The 17,167-nt window shown below is 42.0% G+C and overlaps 1 protein-coding gene across 1 annotated transcript in view; it reads left to right on the forward strand.

Moving 5' to 3' along the window:
* Nucleotides 1–17,167, forward strand: part of LOC134141462 (ras and Rab interactor 3-like) — a 175,471-nt gene that overhangs the window by 152,448 nt on the left and 5,856 nt on the right. Inside the window, exons 24-26 of the mRNA XM_062577693.1 lie at nucleotides 3,611–5,089; nucleotides 7,719–8,027; nucleotides 15,497–15,628. Coding sequence (XP_062433677.1) covers nucleotides 3,611–5,089; nucleotides 7,719–8,027; nucleotides 15,497–15,628 — 1,920 coding nt within the window. The remainder of the gene's footprint in view (nucleotides 1–3,610; nucleotides 5,090–7,718; nucleotides 8,028–15,496; nucleotides 15,629–17,167) is intronic.

The following is a 17,167-nucleotide window of genomic DNA, read 5'->3' on the forward strand; positions in this document are numbered from 1 at the left end:
TGAATTCCTGTTGCAGGTTTTCTATTTAGTAGAGAAGTGTGTAGTGTCCCAGCATGTTCTCTTATCTCATGCACATAAGATTACAAAAAAAGGAATGTTATTTTTAGTGACTAGGCAAAGCAAGCAAATTTTAGGTCATATATATAAAGTCACAGAGCTGGGAAATGCAATTCTGTTAACTAATGAAGAACTCCTTCTGATTTCTTCCCTTCAGACACATTTCGCTTTAGACAACTGTTAAATTTAGCAACTATCTTTCATGCTACTTTGCTTTTCAGTTTTTCCTCAGCTGTTGCAATCAGTCAAGTAAGGCTGAAAGCTGAAGAGTTAACTCAGTTAGAATTACTGAGTAGAATACCGTGGGACTTTTGGGATCTATTTTTGTATCTTCTGCATTACACCTCCCAGAAGGGATGGGCCACCCCAGTGGTTTCAGTTCAGCTAGCTTCATTGCATTTGATTCTCCTCTAACACTTTCAGCATCCCCTATTTTGAATAAATTTCAATTTGCCAAAGCTTCCTTGAGTATATGTATCCAAGCAGCAATTATTACTTAAATTACTTTGCAACTTCAGATAACAAGTTGCAAACTTGATAACAAGTTTATTATAACAAATATAAATGTTTGGATTAAAAATGTAAAAAGTATTTTATGATTCTCCCACCTTCTCTCTCTGGATGCCTGATCTGAGCCAGCTGTGGAGGTCCTGGTTCAGGCAACAGTCTCCAGCAGCTTCTAAAAGGAAGGGTTAACCAAAGCACAAACACGAAAGCAGTGCTGGTTGTAGTAGACTTCTTTCTCACCTGTATGCTGGTGGTCATAAAAGTGGTGATGCCTGGATGTGTGCACACCATAGTACACTGCATGCCAGGGAAGGATTTCCATTCAGCACAGATTTCCTGGGAAGTGATCCTAACTCCTTGGAGTGCCATTGTGTCTCGGTAAAGTCAAACAGGATGAAGTAATGAGTGTTGCTGTTTGCTGCTTCCTGGAACAAAACCTAATGGGTACAAACAGTATTTACCAGCTAACTTTGCACTCCGAAAGAAAACCTGGCATTGTTTGAAATTGTAGTATGTCAACTGTCATTTCTTACAAAGAGATAGGTATTCTTGCAGGGGTGGAAATAAGATGTCTACTTGAAAGCCAGATTGTCCTTAGAAGGATCTGGCCATTATATATAGTGTCAAAGAGGATATGGCACAGACCCTCTAGTTCTGACCTGTCTGGTACAGAAGGCTTCTTGGCAGAAGAATTAGCATGGCTGTGGTGCGTAGAAAGCACGTGCTTTCACAGAAGTGTCAAAGCCTCAAAGAACTGCTAACCCTTCCCTCCCAGGGTGTAAATTAAGGCAAGAGCAGAAAGAGCAATGGGAGAACATCAGACTGCCCTTTCTGCTGTATGAGACAGTGTGGCCTGGGCTGCAACAGCCTCTGAAGCAGCTGGGCAGTCCTTGGTAAGAGGCCACCACTGCCTCATCTGGCCCTTCACAGTCTGAGTTAAGCGCTGCATTTTCATCACATTGTCTTATGCTTGCCCACTACTGAGAAAAATAACCAACTTCCCTTTTGCAAACTGGCTCACTCACCATTTCCTCAACCCACGAGACTCAGAAGTATTATCTTCTGACTTAAACCAGCAACTCCTGTTTCCTTGCATTTGCTGATACTCTGTGGAGTTGAAGCATTTCAAGGAAATTACACTCCAGGCCATGCTGGAAGTGAGGGGCTAGGCAGCATGATGCCATCTGTGCTCAACTGAATCCTGTTGTCAAAAGTGCTGCTGTTGCTGACAACACTTTTATTTTAAGCTTCTTTATTCTCTTCCTTCTCATGGTTGGAAATCAGAATAAAAGCTGTTTTAACCTCAGAATAGCTGGGCTTTATTTGAAGAATTTCTGTGCTTTGTTTTAGGTTCTACCTTGCTTTAGAAACTGGAAGTCCTCCTGTCTTTTTCTGGAGTGCTTGTTTTTGGGAAGAAGTATAGGTAGACCCTGCCCAGGGTGCTGGCCAGCATGGGCCTGAGCCCCACTTCCCCCGTGAAGGGCTGGAGATTATGCTGATGCATAGTTCAACTATACAAGAACTATGTTTGATGAACTATGGAGAACAGGGCCTCACAAGGCAGAGCTGAAGGCACGATCCTGTGAGCTGTGCTATGGCCCCAGAGCTCAGTGCTCAATACTGAGTGTAATGCTGTGGCCATGGATCCCCTCTTTTTTCTTGCAGGAAGGCAGAGGCAGGCTTGGCACCAAGAACATGGCAGGATGGAGGCATTATGTGGCAAGGGGGATGCCCTGTAGCCCCCTAAGTGTTCTCTGCAAATCCACCCAGATGAATGTCTACTCCATATCAACTCAATGTTCAGGGAGAAGCATACCAAAGTAGTTTGATTTAGTCATTGCACCTTTGTGTTCGCATGATCTTCCATCTTGCCCTTGTCTCCTAAATCTAAAGACATCTATGCTGTCCTCACCCAATGAATACTCTCAGAGATGCATCCTTTTTCCTTGGATCAGAGCAAGTGAGATTTTCAGGATCATTTGTTTCCTGATGCTTCCAGTAGTGGACCCTAGATTAGCAACTCTAGGAGAAATTAAAAGCGATCAGACTAGTAAGGCAAGCAGGTTTGAAACCTCACCTCTAGGGGAAGGGGAAATGGTTAAATGTGATACTAAATCTGTTTAAAAGGTAAACAAACATTCTATTTTTTTAAAAAAAACAAATTACTTAAAGACAAATTCTAGTAGCAGGTTTGTGATATATTTATATATAAATGATTACTTGCATCTGAAATATCATCTTCATTTTCATTGAAATATTTAACTATTCTCTACTCGTTCAGTATAAAACTTTCATCTATATGTAGCGTATTAAGGCCTTACTCTTCTTTCACACCTGTAGGCAGCAAGTCTTGAGGCAAGGTGCAAAAAAGACATTGGGCATGACTACAGATAATCATAATCCAGAACTACAGAAGTTAGTGCTAATTATAATTTATAGAAGGTCTGTGTTCCTTTCTTACGTTTCTGAACTGAGACCTGCTTGTAGTGCAAAGTAGGACCAGACCTATGAGTTGAATAGATTGCCACATCAGCTTGCTGCACAGTGTGGTCACCATCTGACACCTCTGGTGTTTCCAGGGCAGATCTTATCCAGGCTGTATATCCCAGCTCCACATCTTCCTATGGTCTGCAAAAGGGAGAGAGTGTGTGCCTGGGGCCTCCACATGCCCACATCATTATCCACAGCTATTTATATTAAGAAGGAAGTAATCTCTGAACAAGCCACAGTTTACCCTTTTTCTCAGTCATTCATATTTGTTACTTGTACCCTCCTCCACAATCTGCACAGGGTTAATTTTTCTCACTACATGAATTTCCTAAAATTGTCAAGAAATATCTTTCTGGTGAAACTTCTGAGCTCATACTCTGGTTTGAAGCATCTTACACACACAAAATAATCGACCTTTTCTTCATGCTTCTTTGTGCAGAGGTGTGAAAGCTTGTGTAACATCTCTCCTAACACACAGTAGGACTTTTCGTGTACCATTAGCAGCTAAAATTCTCTCATTCTAGTCTCTCTCCTATTTTTTTTTCTTTTGGGACAGACTTCTGGGATTCCTCCTTAAACCACAGAAGAGGAGAGGGGATATCCCATCCTGCAAAAGCCTCTACTCTCAGCACAGCCCAGGCAGACAGCTTAAGATCTACACAGTGTTTTGCAAGTAGAGCAAACCACTGCTCATGTGAAATTGAGCTGTCAATAGGAAATGACAGGCTGTGGTTCGTGAATCCTATTTTTATAGAAGAGTGCAGTAATCCTTTTCCTCCAGATATACTGCCTCCTAAAAGCCATGCTGTGAGCACCAATCTCCCCCCTGCCACTGTGCTCTCTGAAAAGAGGTCTCCACGCCGCCCACCACCACCTCCACCTTCTCACAGTCACGCTCTGAAATCCTCTCTGAAGCTCCCGCACGACCCAATGACTGCCTGTGAAGAAAATCAGCTGCTTCCACCACTAGGAAAGAGCATCAAGGAAATGAAAATTGAGGGTGGTGACAGTAAAGAAGAAGGGAAGCAAAGCTGCTCAGTCAAGGAGCCATTGGCATTGAGCCCCAAGAAGTGCTCCCAGCCCTCCATCCCCCCACGGAGGCGACTATCTGAGAGGACTTCAGATGAGAGCTGTGTGGGTAAGCCTGGAAGTTGTGAAACGCTGAAAGGGGAACGCACCGACAAAAAACAGGACACCAATACAGAGAGTGGAGATAAAAGGTTGTTGTGCAGAAAGACTGTAGAAATGCCTGGGGAGGTTCCTGAAAGAGCTGTATCACAGTTTCAGGAGACAAAGCCTGAACCTTCAGACAAGAAAGAAGATATGCGTGAAACACAAATGAGTGCCACCAAGAAAGGAAAAACACCTCCTATCCCACCACCAAGAAAGAAGAGACTTTCTCAGGCAGCAATCATCCCCAGGTCTTGCCAGTCCAAGCAAAGAACAGTTGCAGAGCTGAACTCAGCTGCAGGGCTTGCTTCATCCAAGGATGTCTCAGCACCAGCAACTGCTGGTGCCACTTGCACAAACACTGAGACTGAATCAGGACGTGGCCTCAAGTCCGTCAGCTCTGCAGAACTGAAAGGTTCGCATTCCTCCCTGGAGGGTCCAGGAGGCAGCACCATGGCTCCAGCCTCCGCATCTGAGCCAGACTCCTACTCCACGAGCAGCACAGAGGATGACCTAGAGGTGCTGGCTTGTCCATCTGGTAAAAAAACACGTTCTGTGATCTTGGGCAAGGCCAAGAACAGACTGTCCTTTGTGAGCCTGTCTAATGTCTTCACAGTCTTTTTGTCTAGTGACAGAAAGCTGCAGAAGAAGATAGTGGAGCTGGCACAAGACAAGGATTCATACTTCGGCAACCTTGTGCAGGACTACAGAGTATACAGCTTAGAGATGATGGCAAAGCAGAGCTCCAGCACAGAAATGCTACAAGAAATCCGGATGATGATGACTCAGCTGAAGAGTTACTTAGTGCAGAGCACTGAGTTGAAAACTCTGATAGACCCAGCTGCCTACACCGAGGAACAGATAGGTAGGTGTTTGTGCTTTATTCATCGTCGGGGGAGGTTTTGGGAAGGTGAGGAGGGAGACAGGACTAGGCAGACACAGATTCTGCTTTGCAAAATTATAACCCATCTCCCAAACCTGAGGGATGTGAGCTGAAGCCTGCTTTGCAGCTAGCAACACTTAAAGGAGCAGCTCTAAAACTCAGGAGACCAAGGAGGGGAAAATCCCATTGTGAATATTTTAAGAGGAAAAGTTTTTGTGTGCGTGCACATGTATACATATATGTATGTCTCATATATATGTATGTACCTATATGTGTGTATAAATATATATACACACATACACATATCACAAACAAATATAAATATGTGACACACACACACACACAGACACAAAAAAGATAGGTCTTCACTGGAATCATATGAGGCCAAAACCTGACAGCAATGCTCTGTTCCCTGTGGCGTTCCATATCCACCGCAGCTCGGCGCTCTGCAATGATGAAGGAGAGCTTTCTCCTTAATGTGGCAGCCAGTTCAGGGGCTAGTCCCTCACAAGGAGGGACAAGGCTACAGTATTTTTGAATGGCAGGTTGGAGGAATCATTTGATCACAGTCTGTGCTCCTCAGCTCCAAAGAAGGTGGAAGAGCAACCTGCTGCAACATCACTGCTGGGTCCAAAATGTAGCATTGCTTCTCTCTCCTTCAGACATAGCTTGCTTTGGAGAAGAAGAAATAATCTTTTTGTTGGTTTGGGGTGTTTCGTTGCTTTTCATTCAGTATTCTGTGGGGCAGTAATGTGCCAATTCCCTCCTTACTAAGGTTAACATAAATTCATGAGGGAGCATACAGAGAACTGCAAAATCTTTATCCTGTGCAAAGCAATATAGATAAAAACAGGCACGCAGGTACTCATGCACTCATTCGACTTGCAACTGTTTCTGGAGGACCTGGCAACCAATGCAGAGCTAGGTATGAGATTTCCTAAGCTGCCTCTAAGCAAACTGGGAGCTAGAAAACACAACATAGAACATTGCCAACGATAGTGTGGGTTCCAGCAGAAGTATAACTGCATTAATATGGTACTCTGCTGCTTTGACCTCCTCTGCTTTTGTCTCTCTTAGTCAGAAATAGCACTGGTGTCTTGGCTCAGATATATCTTCCTTAGCATACTGCCCTAATATTTTCCCCAGTCTGTGTGTATGGATAAGTCATAGCCTTCGCGGCTTCGGTGGCAAGAAATGAGTGGCAGAGAGCTGTCAAAAGTGGAGAGAACCCCCTTTTCCAAAAGATCTCTCATGTAAAGATTGGGATTTGCCACCATGGATGGTGACTGGCAGCTAGTGTTATCCCATCTTGTGCCTTGTTGGGCACCAGCCCGGGAGAGGTAGGAGCCCTCCTTGCGCTTATCAGGTATTTATTTCTTTTGGATGAAGGCCAGACATGCATTTTCACTGCTTATGAGAGGAAAAGATCCAAGGACTGGTTCCCAGGAAAGATGTGACAAGGGTTTCCAGGAGAACCTGCAGCTCCAGTAGCTGCAGACTGAGACTTAGCTAAGTGGAGAGCCAGGATCCAGAGGAACCTAGATGTTAGTCTCAGCAGACTGTTCTGACCTCCTTTCTCACCCAGTCAAGCCTTCAGATAACCCTGCAACCTCCCCAGAGGTACAGACCTGCTGCTGGCCACTTGCCATAGCCAGGAGAGGGAGCTACAACTTCCCTTTTCATGTGTCTCATGTAACACCCACAATTTCTGTTCCAGTAACTCCTTTCTTGGAAACAGAAAGGGATGTCAGCACAGAGGAAATATTAATTAGAGAAGGTGGAGTGGAGGCAGAAAGAAGTTGTCTGCTTGTTCTGCTCTGTAGAGCTCTGTATATGAAAGGATTCACCCACCTTCACGCAGACATGCTTGGTTAGCTCAATCTCTCGCTACTTCACAGAACGATATGGCCCAGCCAGGTTAGGAGAGGACTGCCTTTTACTGTGGATGATGGAGATTCCCACTGTGGTTGACTGGCTCTGCTTCTGGTTTTTAGGTTTCAAGCAACAGAAGCAGACAGACAAAAGGCAGCTTCCTAGTCTCTCATGCTTCGTTTTGTCTCCTAGTAAATATTAAGCAAAAATTCAACCCACACAGACCATTTCCTCATCCGCAGGTGGCATAAGAAGTGACTTACATGTTACTAAGTTAGTGTTGCTTGGGCAGTAAGGATAAGAGGCTTCTGAGCAGATGTTGACACTCAGGTAGTGGCGACACCTCCCTTTTTGGTTAGTGGACAGAAAGGTGCACTTTGAGGATGTAGTTAAGCTGATCCCAAAGTAAGCATCTCAAATAGGGCGCCCATCTGGGCATCCGTAAGTGCAGAGCTGTCGATTCCTCATCTCTTCCCAGAGTTGGCTTGCCTGATGGTAACTCACTGGTCAGCTAAGAGTTGGGCAGTTGGTATCAGGAGCTTCCCTGTGGCTCCAGTGGCAGAGACTGTGCACTGATGTCAGTCTTGAGCCTTGGTAGTGAAATGTCTGCTTTCTGGGATGTAACTGCACTCAGGTATGCGATAGTACATTAAAAAAATCACATCTTCTTTTCAGGAGTTTTACTTGCGTTTGTGTTGATTATCTGCCATGGACTTTTGTCCTTGCTTTCTCTGTGTAGATGTGATTGCTGAGTCAGCTTTGTACAAATGCGTCCTGAAACCTTTAAAAGAAGCCATTGATTCTTATTTAAAAGAAATCCACAGCAAAGATGGATCTTTACAGCAGCTGAAAGAGAACCAACTCGTGATACAAAACACAACTACTACTGACCTAGGTGTCACGACCAGTGTGCCTGAAACTGTTGTACTGGAAAAAATCCTTCACAAGTTCACGACCATGCACAAGGCCTACTCTCCAGAAAAGAAGATTGCCATCTTGCTGAAGTCCTGCAAGCTCATCTATGACTCCATGGCTCAGGGGAACCCAGGTACAGCATTCCTACTGAATTCATTTCATTTTATGGAACAGAAAATAGAGGTCAGAGAAATAATTCAAAAATGTCTAAATGCTTTAACAGATTGATATTCATGAAATCAGACAATTTCATTATGGCTTGCTGTGCTAACTAAAGCACTTCATTTTGGTCATCTCAGCTTTTTTCTCTAGTTGAGGTAATGATTCAAGAGGATTATAGCTTTGAAGCTGAATTCTCCCCTGTGGATCTGATTGCCTGGCCAGTATAGATGATGCGTGATGCACATCAGAGCACAGTCGGAAGGAAGCTGGCCTGGTATTTAGAGAACTGAATCCAAGAAAGAGGCTAAGGGAGAGGAATGCTGTAGTATAACTCCTGGAAGACAGTACACTCAAAAGGAAATTCATTAAAATGAGTTTTGTAGATCTGGTTAGAAATGAAATGTGTAAAACCTCCTTAACAGAATGAACTGTCCCCAGATCACTTAATCATTTTGATATTCCACCTGGCAGAGAAAAACATTTAGAAAACTTAAATTTTCTTTCTGACAGAGATTTCCTGACTGGTGCTAGTTAGACCAGCATGCTGCAAGCTGCTCAGACCCGATTTTACAGAGTAGGAATTCTCTCTGCCCTCTCCCCATCTCAAAAGCAGCAACCGAGTGCCCCTTTTGCTTTCAGCCAGCCTCGAGGCAGCACACACTTCTTTACACAGGAAGAGCACAGGCCATGCTCTGTTTCCTGTGTAATTGTCTGTTCTTCTTTTAGCTCCTTTTTCTCACCACTGAATTAGTTCCCGCCTCTTCCAAGATCAGAGCAGATGGATTACAAAATTAATTATCTCCTATGTCAAAGGACTAAAATCAGTCAACCTCTGTCAAAAAAAAAAAAAAATCTGTTCAGTAACATGATAACTACTTATGCTGTCTGGTTTAACTTGCTAGGTGGCAGCTCAAGCCAGGTCTTTCTCCCCTTTGTGCTGACTGCTGGACAAACTGACCTGGGAACATGGCCTTATATCTCAAAGCAAAGTGTGAATACCACCAAACCAAGTTTTATTTCAGATCTCCTGCAAAACATAATTTTTCAAATGTTAAGGTATTGAGAGATATCTAGCACCAGTCCTTCTTAAGCTAGGGTGTCCTGACAGGTTCTAAGTTTTCTTTAAAACTAGGGATAGACTCAGACAGGAACATCTGTCCCCGTGGTAGTTCTTATCTTTCTACTGTTGAGTTGTGAAACTGAAGTCAGCCTTAACTGTCTCTGTATATCCTGTATTTTAAGAAAGTTTAAATTCTCTGATTTAATACAAGTTTGCAGTTCATATTACATAACAAAATCTGCCTAATAAATTTACTACGGTTGAACTCCTGATACCTAGACTATAAGTTGCATGGGTCAGATCCTCAGCTGGTTTAAACATTTTTCCATCAAGTGGAAGGCAATCAGCTTGTGGCTCTGATGCATCACAAGGAATCAGGAAGGTCAGTTCACAGTCATAGTCAATGCACCTTTTTCCCTAACAGTCCTTTGAGTACAACTGCAGTGTGTATGTTGAAGCAGGACACTTTTACAGTTATAACTAGCTGTAGATGGCTGCAGATGGGCATCTTGTCTAGTTTCTCTTTATATACGATGACAATTTAGTCAAGGGATTTCAGTAAATTCATCTGACTACATGCAGGTGTCTGTCTTGGGGCAAGATGACTCATGCCTTAAATGCCATTGACGGTATCGACTAGTTCATTGTTGACTATAAAAGGAATTTAGGGGTACCAGTTCAGATATTCACATGTGTAGTGTAGGCAGCGGCACTAGTGGAATGAATCCTTCTCATAGGACAATTGTGATAGCACTGCAGGGTCTCACCAAGTTTTTCCAAGACCTGTGCAAACTTAAGTAACAGCATCATAATGCCTCCAAGAATGTAAACTACAACCTAAAAATAAGTAATCTGCAGCTAAAAATACCAGGAGTGGCTAGTGTGAAAAAAGAATAGGAGAAGGAAAGTTTGGACTCTGTTGAAAACAGGCCAGAATTATTTTGTTTTGTGCACTAGAAAAAGTAGGACAGGACTTATATAGAGCTATGAAGCTCCTAACTTTCCAGCTGTTCCTGCACACGCAGGGGGAATTGTGTGTGCAATTAGACCAGGTATCTCATTTGTATAGAAATACTGTAATCCTTTGCAGAAAAAAAATGTTTATTGTTTTATCTTCCAGGTATACCTGTCCTCAGACAAACAGTGAAAGGGGTTAGATTAGAATTAGATTAAAATTTAGATGATAAGATTAGAATTAGAATCTCTGCTTTTCTCTTTGTCAAAAAATTCAAGTGAGATCTGCAGAGTGATAAGCAAGGAGAAAATTAGCAACATGAAATTGTTGTGTGCTGTATCCTGGCATTGGTGAGACTGCTACTTGGGAGCTGCTGCTCTGCAGAAGGTGGAAGAACTGTAGGGATGAGTTTACGAAAAATGCTGAGAGACAAAAATGGGTTGAGCTTGATCAATCCACAACTGAGAATGACATGGAAATGCCTTAAGCGTAAGGTGGAGATGTGAAAGATGGAGAGACCTCTTTCTGAGGTCATTGAAGAAGAATGAACAGATGAACAATTTCCTAACTGCAACACTTTTTACCTTGTGGAATAGTCAAGGTTGTGAAGTTGCATCCTTTGTATATCTTTGAACTCCCCAGAGAACTGGAGTATATAGTTCAAAGATAGTTGTGCATTAGTGGGGAGCTTGGCTAGATGAGTGACCCATACGGTGACCCTAAAATGTCTGATTTAATGATTTCTGTGGAATTGTTTTGCATAGCATAGTCTGCTTTTTGAAGAAGAGGATAATTAGAATATACATTACACTGGAATATTTCTCTTTCTAGTTTTTAGGATTAATTTTATCATCTGCCGTAGATGGATACGAGTTGCCCTGACACACCCCTATATGGCTCTGCATTTGACAAAGGCATGGACATGAAGCAGTGTATCTTGAGTGGATTAGCTGAGTCTATGTGAAGGGAACTGGCCTCCAATACATCAGTAGTCAGTGTTGAACCAATGCTAGAAGCTCTTTAAACTGAATCAGAACAATTCCACTGCACTGCTCATTGTCATCTCTCACTTTTGAAAAGGAAAATAAAGCTATACATGACCGTCACGATTTGTTATCTTTAGGAGGAGGAGATCTGTATTTGATTTACTATTAATGAGGCCTGATAGATTAGAGATTATCTCTTTCTTTTGGCTAGTGCAATTGCTATATTTTAATTAAAGAGCCACTTCAATTTTTTCAAGGGGAATAGGTTCCTCTGGTCTGTAGAACATATGCTTTTGAAAGGGATTCATGCTGCCCACACATATTAACTCTCCTATTTCAACTATGCCGTAAATCAAACCCTGCAAAGGTAGTACGGGATGGACAACAGATAGCAAAATGCTAGTCAGTAGAAAGATGGTCACAATTTTTTCTTATGATCTTGGACAAATCTCAGTTGACTTTTATGTGCCTCAGTTTTCCCATCAATAACTTTGACGAAAATGTAGCTTTCCTGGAGAGCTGATGCTAGGCATCCTTCCAATGCTTGGTAAATATTAGAACAAAGTGCGATGTATTATCACTGATGGTTGTCAGAATATCCAGGAGAATATGGAGGGAGAAGAAAAATGAACGTGCTAAAACAGGTTCTAATTTCTTTATGGAGGCTTGGGCAGAATTCCAGTTGCTTTAAATCATATTTAATTAATACCCTTTCCATTGAAGTGCTGCACCCCAGCCAGAAGCTGATGTTGTACTTGCTTTGCTATAAACGTAATAGGATGGGCTTGTGGCAGAAGAGAAGGCTTATTTTAAGCTTCTTATGGATATTTACGAAATAAATGTTTCCTGTTACTGGGAGGTGGGGGAAAATAAAGCAAGCAAGTCAGATTTGGAGTAGGACAACACCACCTTGAACAAGCAAGCTCTGTCCTAGTGTCACAGCGACTGCTGGCAAGGCCAGGACTTAATTTAACTCTGCCAGCTGCAAACATACCCCTCTCCGAGATACCACAGACAGAGATAGAAACCAGGTCTGAGGACTTGTCTTTGACCCAGAGTGAAAGCGGAGCTGAGGAGGCAGCAGCCTGAGGGTAGAGCCCTGCTGCAGTCAGCAGGCAAGCCCCTGTCAGTGCTGACGGTGACCTGCTGCCGTTGAGGTGCAGGATGCATGGGGCCTGTGGGATGCCAAGCAGCACTGACTTGTCAGGGAGGCCAGGTGTCCTCATTTACGTACACTTTTGTGCCTCCCTCCCTAGAGTTTGCTGGTATTTGAGCCACTGATGATTTTTAGTTTGTCTTCTCACAGTGCCCGTTATCCCATATAGAGCATCTCAGGGCTGTGCTCAGCCTGTACGTGCCTAAGATAGTCCATGTGCCCACTGTGACATTCAAGGTAAGGAGAAGAAGAAGAGGTTCAAACTCCCTGCCCTCCTGTGCACCCAACCTTGGCTCCATGCACAGGCAGTAGAGAGAAGCCATTGAGATGTCTACAATAAGTGCTCCACAGACAGACACAGCATACCCAAGTGTGACCTGCCCTAGGCAGCACTGGAAGCTTGTGGCAACACATGAAGTCATGTCTAAAATCAGAACTAGATCCTTAATCACTGGCTCTGCTTTTCTCTTGTTGACACCTACAGCTCCTGCTGACTTCAATTTTATCTGTAGATGTAGGCAGCAAGGCTTCATATTCCCACAAGTGGGTTAAAATGAAGTCTAGTAATTTATGCAGGTTATGAGCATATATAGCATATGGGGAATGAGCACACTTTCTATTATTACAGTCAAACACCCCTGCTTTGAGTTTATTAATCAAAAGGAAACTATATATCAGATTTTTGTAATTAAGGCGTATAAACAGCTGGGACTACAGAAATAGTTTTCCATTAATATTTCTATGAAATCTTAAAGTTGACAAAAGTTTATAACAAGGGCTGGTGAGTAGCTAAATCAGCTTATGGAAATGAGATAGCAGTTAAAAATAATTGACTCAATGCCTACTTGTAAATACAACCACTTTTAGCCAATAAGAGAGAAATAAAGAGATTCTGTAAGAGTACTGGAAAAGTGCCCTCTAACATTCATGTTCATTGGTGCTCGGGGTTGATGCCTTAGGACACTGAATTTTTTGATTCCAAGTCACTGTTTCCCCTGCTATTGGTTGGTCAGACCACTGACTGGTTGATGATCTCTTTAGAAAAGAGCAGATTTTTTCCCAGAGGATAGGAATTCATGCCATGAATTGGCAACTTGCTTGGATGCCCTAGCAGACACAAGATGGACTGGTCATTAAAAAAAGCAGTAGGGAAGAGAAAACTCTGCTATTGGTGCTTCACTGTAAATCCCTTGACTTTCAAGAAATAAGGAGCACCCAATTCATGCCGCTCAGCTCAGTAACTACCGCACGATAAAGAAAAAAAAATGAGTGGAAGGGAAAATATGAGCCTAGCAAACTCTTTGGTACTTGCCTTCATCTTCTCTTACACTAGTTTTGTACAAAAGTAACTCTATTGGCATCAGGGATGTTAGTTCTGATTTAATCTGGTGAAAAGCAGATAAAAGTAGGGGTTTTCTCTGTGCAGCTTTTCTAGTATGTTTTCATGTCTCAGTTGAGTCCTTTTTTTTTTTTTTTTTACTATATAATTTTAAATAGCTGTAACACTAAGCTGCTTGTATTATTTTCATATATGTGATATGAATTGGACGCTCCAGCCAACTGAATCTTTCACAGAGATGTAAGCCAAGGAAACAAAGGACAGACAAAACGTCCAGCCAGATGTGCATGAAACAGTAGAGTCTTCTTACAGTTTGGTCGAAGACTTAAGGCTGTCTCTAAAGACAGCCGTAGAAGAACGAACAGAACTGAAAGCATTAATCCAGCTTCGTTAAACAAATTGTGTTGTGGTGTATGCTGACTCTGTTAGAACTGGACTGAACTATAGCTCTGAAAATCTCTCAACCTTCAACACTTTGTTTTAGCTGGATCAACTCTCTGTTCACTGGATATATTACTGGGTTTAATCTAATACCTCACTTTATTTTTTTTATTCAGGGACTAAGCTCATGCTTATTTGAGGCTTCAGAAGAATATCTTTCTTTGCCAGTAGAGAATCCACATCAACTGTGAATGATAAATAAGGAAAGCTGACTCATGGCAAAGATTTGAAATAAGTCAGTGGGAACATCTGAGAAACGGGAAATTTATTCCATGCTGTGGAAGGGCATGTGGACTATGGGCCAAAAATGACCAGGGCGTAATTTCACTGAAGTTACATCAGGGATAACTGTGATTTTTGGGGCTAAGCAGACAGTTCTCAAGTGAGACATTCATAGTCAGTTCCAAACCAGTGAAGCCAATACATCCTAATGCATAGATGAGAACATTCAGAATGAAAATAGTCTGGGTCTGAGTTAAGAAGAAGGTTCATTCCTGAGTGTTGAGAAGATAAGCCTGTTAAGTAACTTAGTATTATATGTTGTCCATGATGAATTTGTGACATATTGGTAGAAAGTGAAAGCATCATACTCGTATTTATGTGACAGCATCTTTCAAATAAGAAAAGCTGACTGTGTGTTTTTTTGTAGTTTGTGTGGTGGAACTTTTATTTCAATTCTGTTTTAAGCAGTATTGATATTTATAATGATGACTGTTAACATATATGCTTTTTTGTCCTCAGGGATCCTAAAGAGCTTTTGCAGATAGTATATAATATCTGTTTGTTGGCCTTGCTGATCTGAATGTTTTAAGTATAGGAAATTTTGAGGTCACCAGGTTTGTTCCTGTAGCACCTGCTACACACCAGTCCAAAAGCTAGTCCTATTCTAAATGTGAAAGGCTTTTTGTTTTCTCATCTAGACACCACAACTGGAAAGATGCTTCCCCTTAAATCCCATCCCTTAGGAGACCAGTTTAATTAGGAACATGCAGGAAAACAACCACAGAAGTCCTCAGTTGTAAAAAACACTGTCTCAAATTCCTTTTTTACTCTTCTGTCCCCCACATAGAGCAGACTTAAGAGAATAAATACCCTTAGCTCAGGTAGACAGCTTTTATCTTAGTCTTGCAAACCTGAATTGCACTTCTGATGGCAGTATCAAATCAGAGTCTAACTGACAGCATCCAGCTTTTGCACCCTTCCAGTTTTGTCCTTTGTCTACAATCTATGATGACTACATTTTTCCAGCTAATAATGACAAAAATAGAGCCCAGTAAGAATTTTCAAGTTTGTATTTTGGGCTTGAAAGAAGTTTACTTATCTTTTGTGAACTACTTTTCCACTTTTCAGGATATTTTTCACTGCTACGTTTGAGCTTTAACTCTTCAGATAGTGTAAACCAAAGTCTGTTCAGGACATGGTGGGTGAGAAGCCCTAACTGTTGAGTGGGAACATGCCTTTGTGGTGAGTTTACTGGGAACACTCTCTGTTTCTTTTGTTCAGGGAAGCCATACGGTGCAGATGACTTCCTCCCCGTGCTCATGTATGTGTTGGCCCGCAGCAACTTGGCTGAAGTCCTTCTGAATGTGGAGTACATGATGGAGCTCATGGACCCTGCTTTGCAGCTAGGGGAAGGTAGAGTACAGTGTTTTGGAGATAATAGAGAACATCTGGGATATTCTGTTTGGAAATTATTATTTACTTTGCTTCAGTGTTTGTGAAAGTATGGGGAGAAGGTCTCCGGCTAGGCTTTGTGGCTTCAGCCAACCTTTTCAAAACTGAGGCTCTAATACGATTGTTAAATGATTTAAATGTTTTTAATAGTGCTGAGCAGCCATCAGTGCCCCCAGATATCAGCTAGAAAGGCAAGAACCAAGCACAAATGAGAATCGATTTGCTGTGTTAGTAATCTATACAGGGACATCTAGTGTTCCTTAGCCTGAAGGCTGAAAAGTTGAGGCCTTTTTCCAAAACTGAACTGCTGCAATCTATTGTGCCAGCACTTGCTCATTGCAACAAGAAAATAACACATTTCTTAAACTTTATTGTATGCTTGGGGCCATACGTCATTCCCGTGGCTTATATTTGAGTAAATAAAGTGGCCCATTGACAATGTCCTCTACTGGACTGTGAACAGTGAGGCAGAGAAAGGAAAGTAGGGTTAGAGAGGACTGTTGGGTTCAGATGTGAATAAAGAGCTATGTTATTAAAGAGGTAAATACCACAGGGAAATTTAGACCTTTTGCTTCTCAGATATAGCCTGGGAAGCAAGTAGTACTAACAGTAACAGGGCTATGCGCTCTGAATTAGGAACACAAATCATTTTTTTTTTTAATCAAATAGCTGCCAAACCAACAAAATAGATTTTGTTTTAGGCTTGGTTTTAGTAAGTACTGAGGCTGTAGAAAGGAGTACTGGATGAACAATAGCAAACTAATGCTATTTATTTTAAATGGAGATGTAAGGCTGTTAATAAGAGTTTGTCTATTCAGCACAGAGCAGAGCACAGGATGACCAGTAGCAGTACATTTCTATTAGCAAGTTATATTTTCTGATGAAAAAATATTAACAGAAAAAGCATTAGGCTAAAAATAGCATTTTGCTGTTTTCAGTAACTATGCTGCTCACAGGTTCTTGATTTCAAAAGGGCATACGATAACAAGCTGGTTGCTGAGGTCAGCTGGATAGAGGAGTTCAGGGTATTGAAGGTGAAGCTGGCTGGGAAGTTCAAGTCAAAGATACCAGCTTATATTCCAATCAAAGAGGAGGAAAATTATGAGGAAGTTCCAGATCAAACTAGATGAATAACCACTTCAGGAAGGAGACGGGGAATAAATGCAGATACAGGAAATGGGGGGGGGGGGGGGGGGCAGACTGGCTGAATGAAGAAAACTCTAGGATCACAAATTGTAGGGCTAAAATGGGAACAGTCAAAAATCAGCTTGAGCTGTGCCTTTCAAAGTTAATTGATAAAAGACACAGAAATAAAAGGAAAAAAGGAAAGCAGAAGTGGGAAACTGTGAAATTAGGGTCTAGTCCATATAAATAATCATTTAAATTTGCCCCCAAGATGAAGAATTTACTTTGAATTAATTTTAATAACAACAGCCATGTTGACTACAGGGGCAAAGGCAAGGACAGGTGATAGGGAATTAATGTACAGAAATGAAGATT

The sequence above is a fragment of the Rhea pennata genome, chromosome 5 (genome assembly GCF_028389875.1).
Source record: "Rhea pennata isolate bPtePen1 chromosome 5, bPtePen1.pri, whole genome shotgun sequence".
Classification (NCBI taxonomy): domain Eukaryota; kingdom Metazoa; phylum Chordata; class Aves; order Rheiformes; family Rheidae; genus Rhea; species Rhea pennata.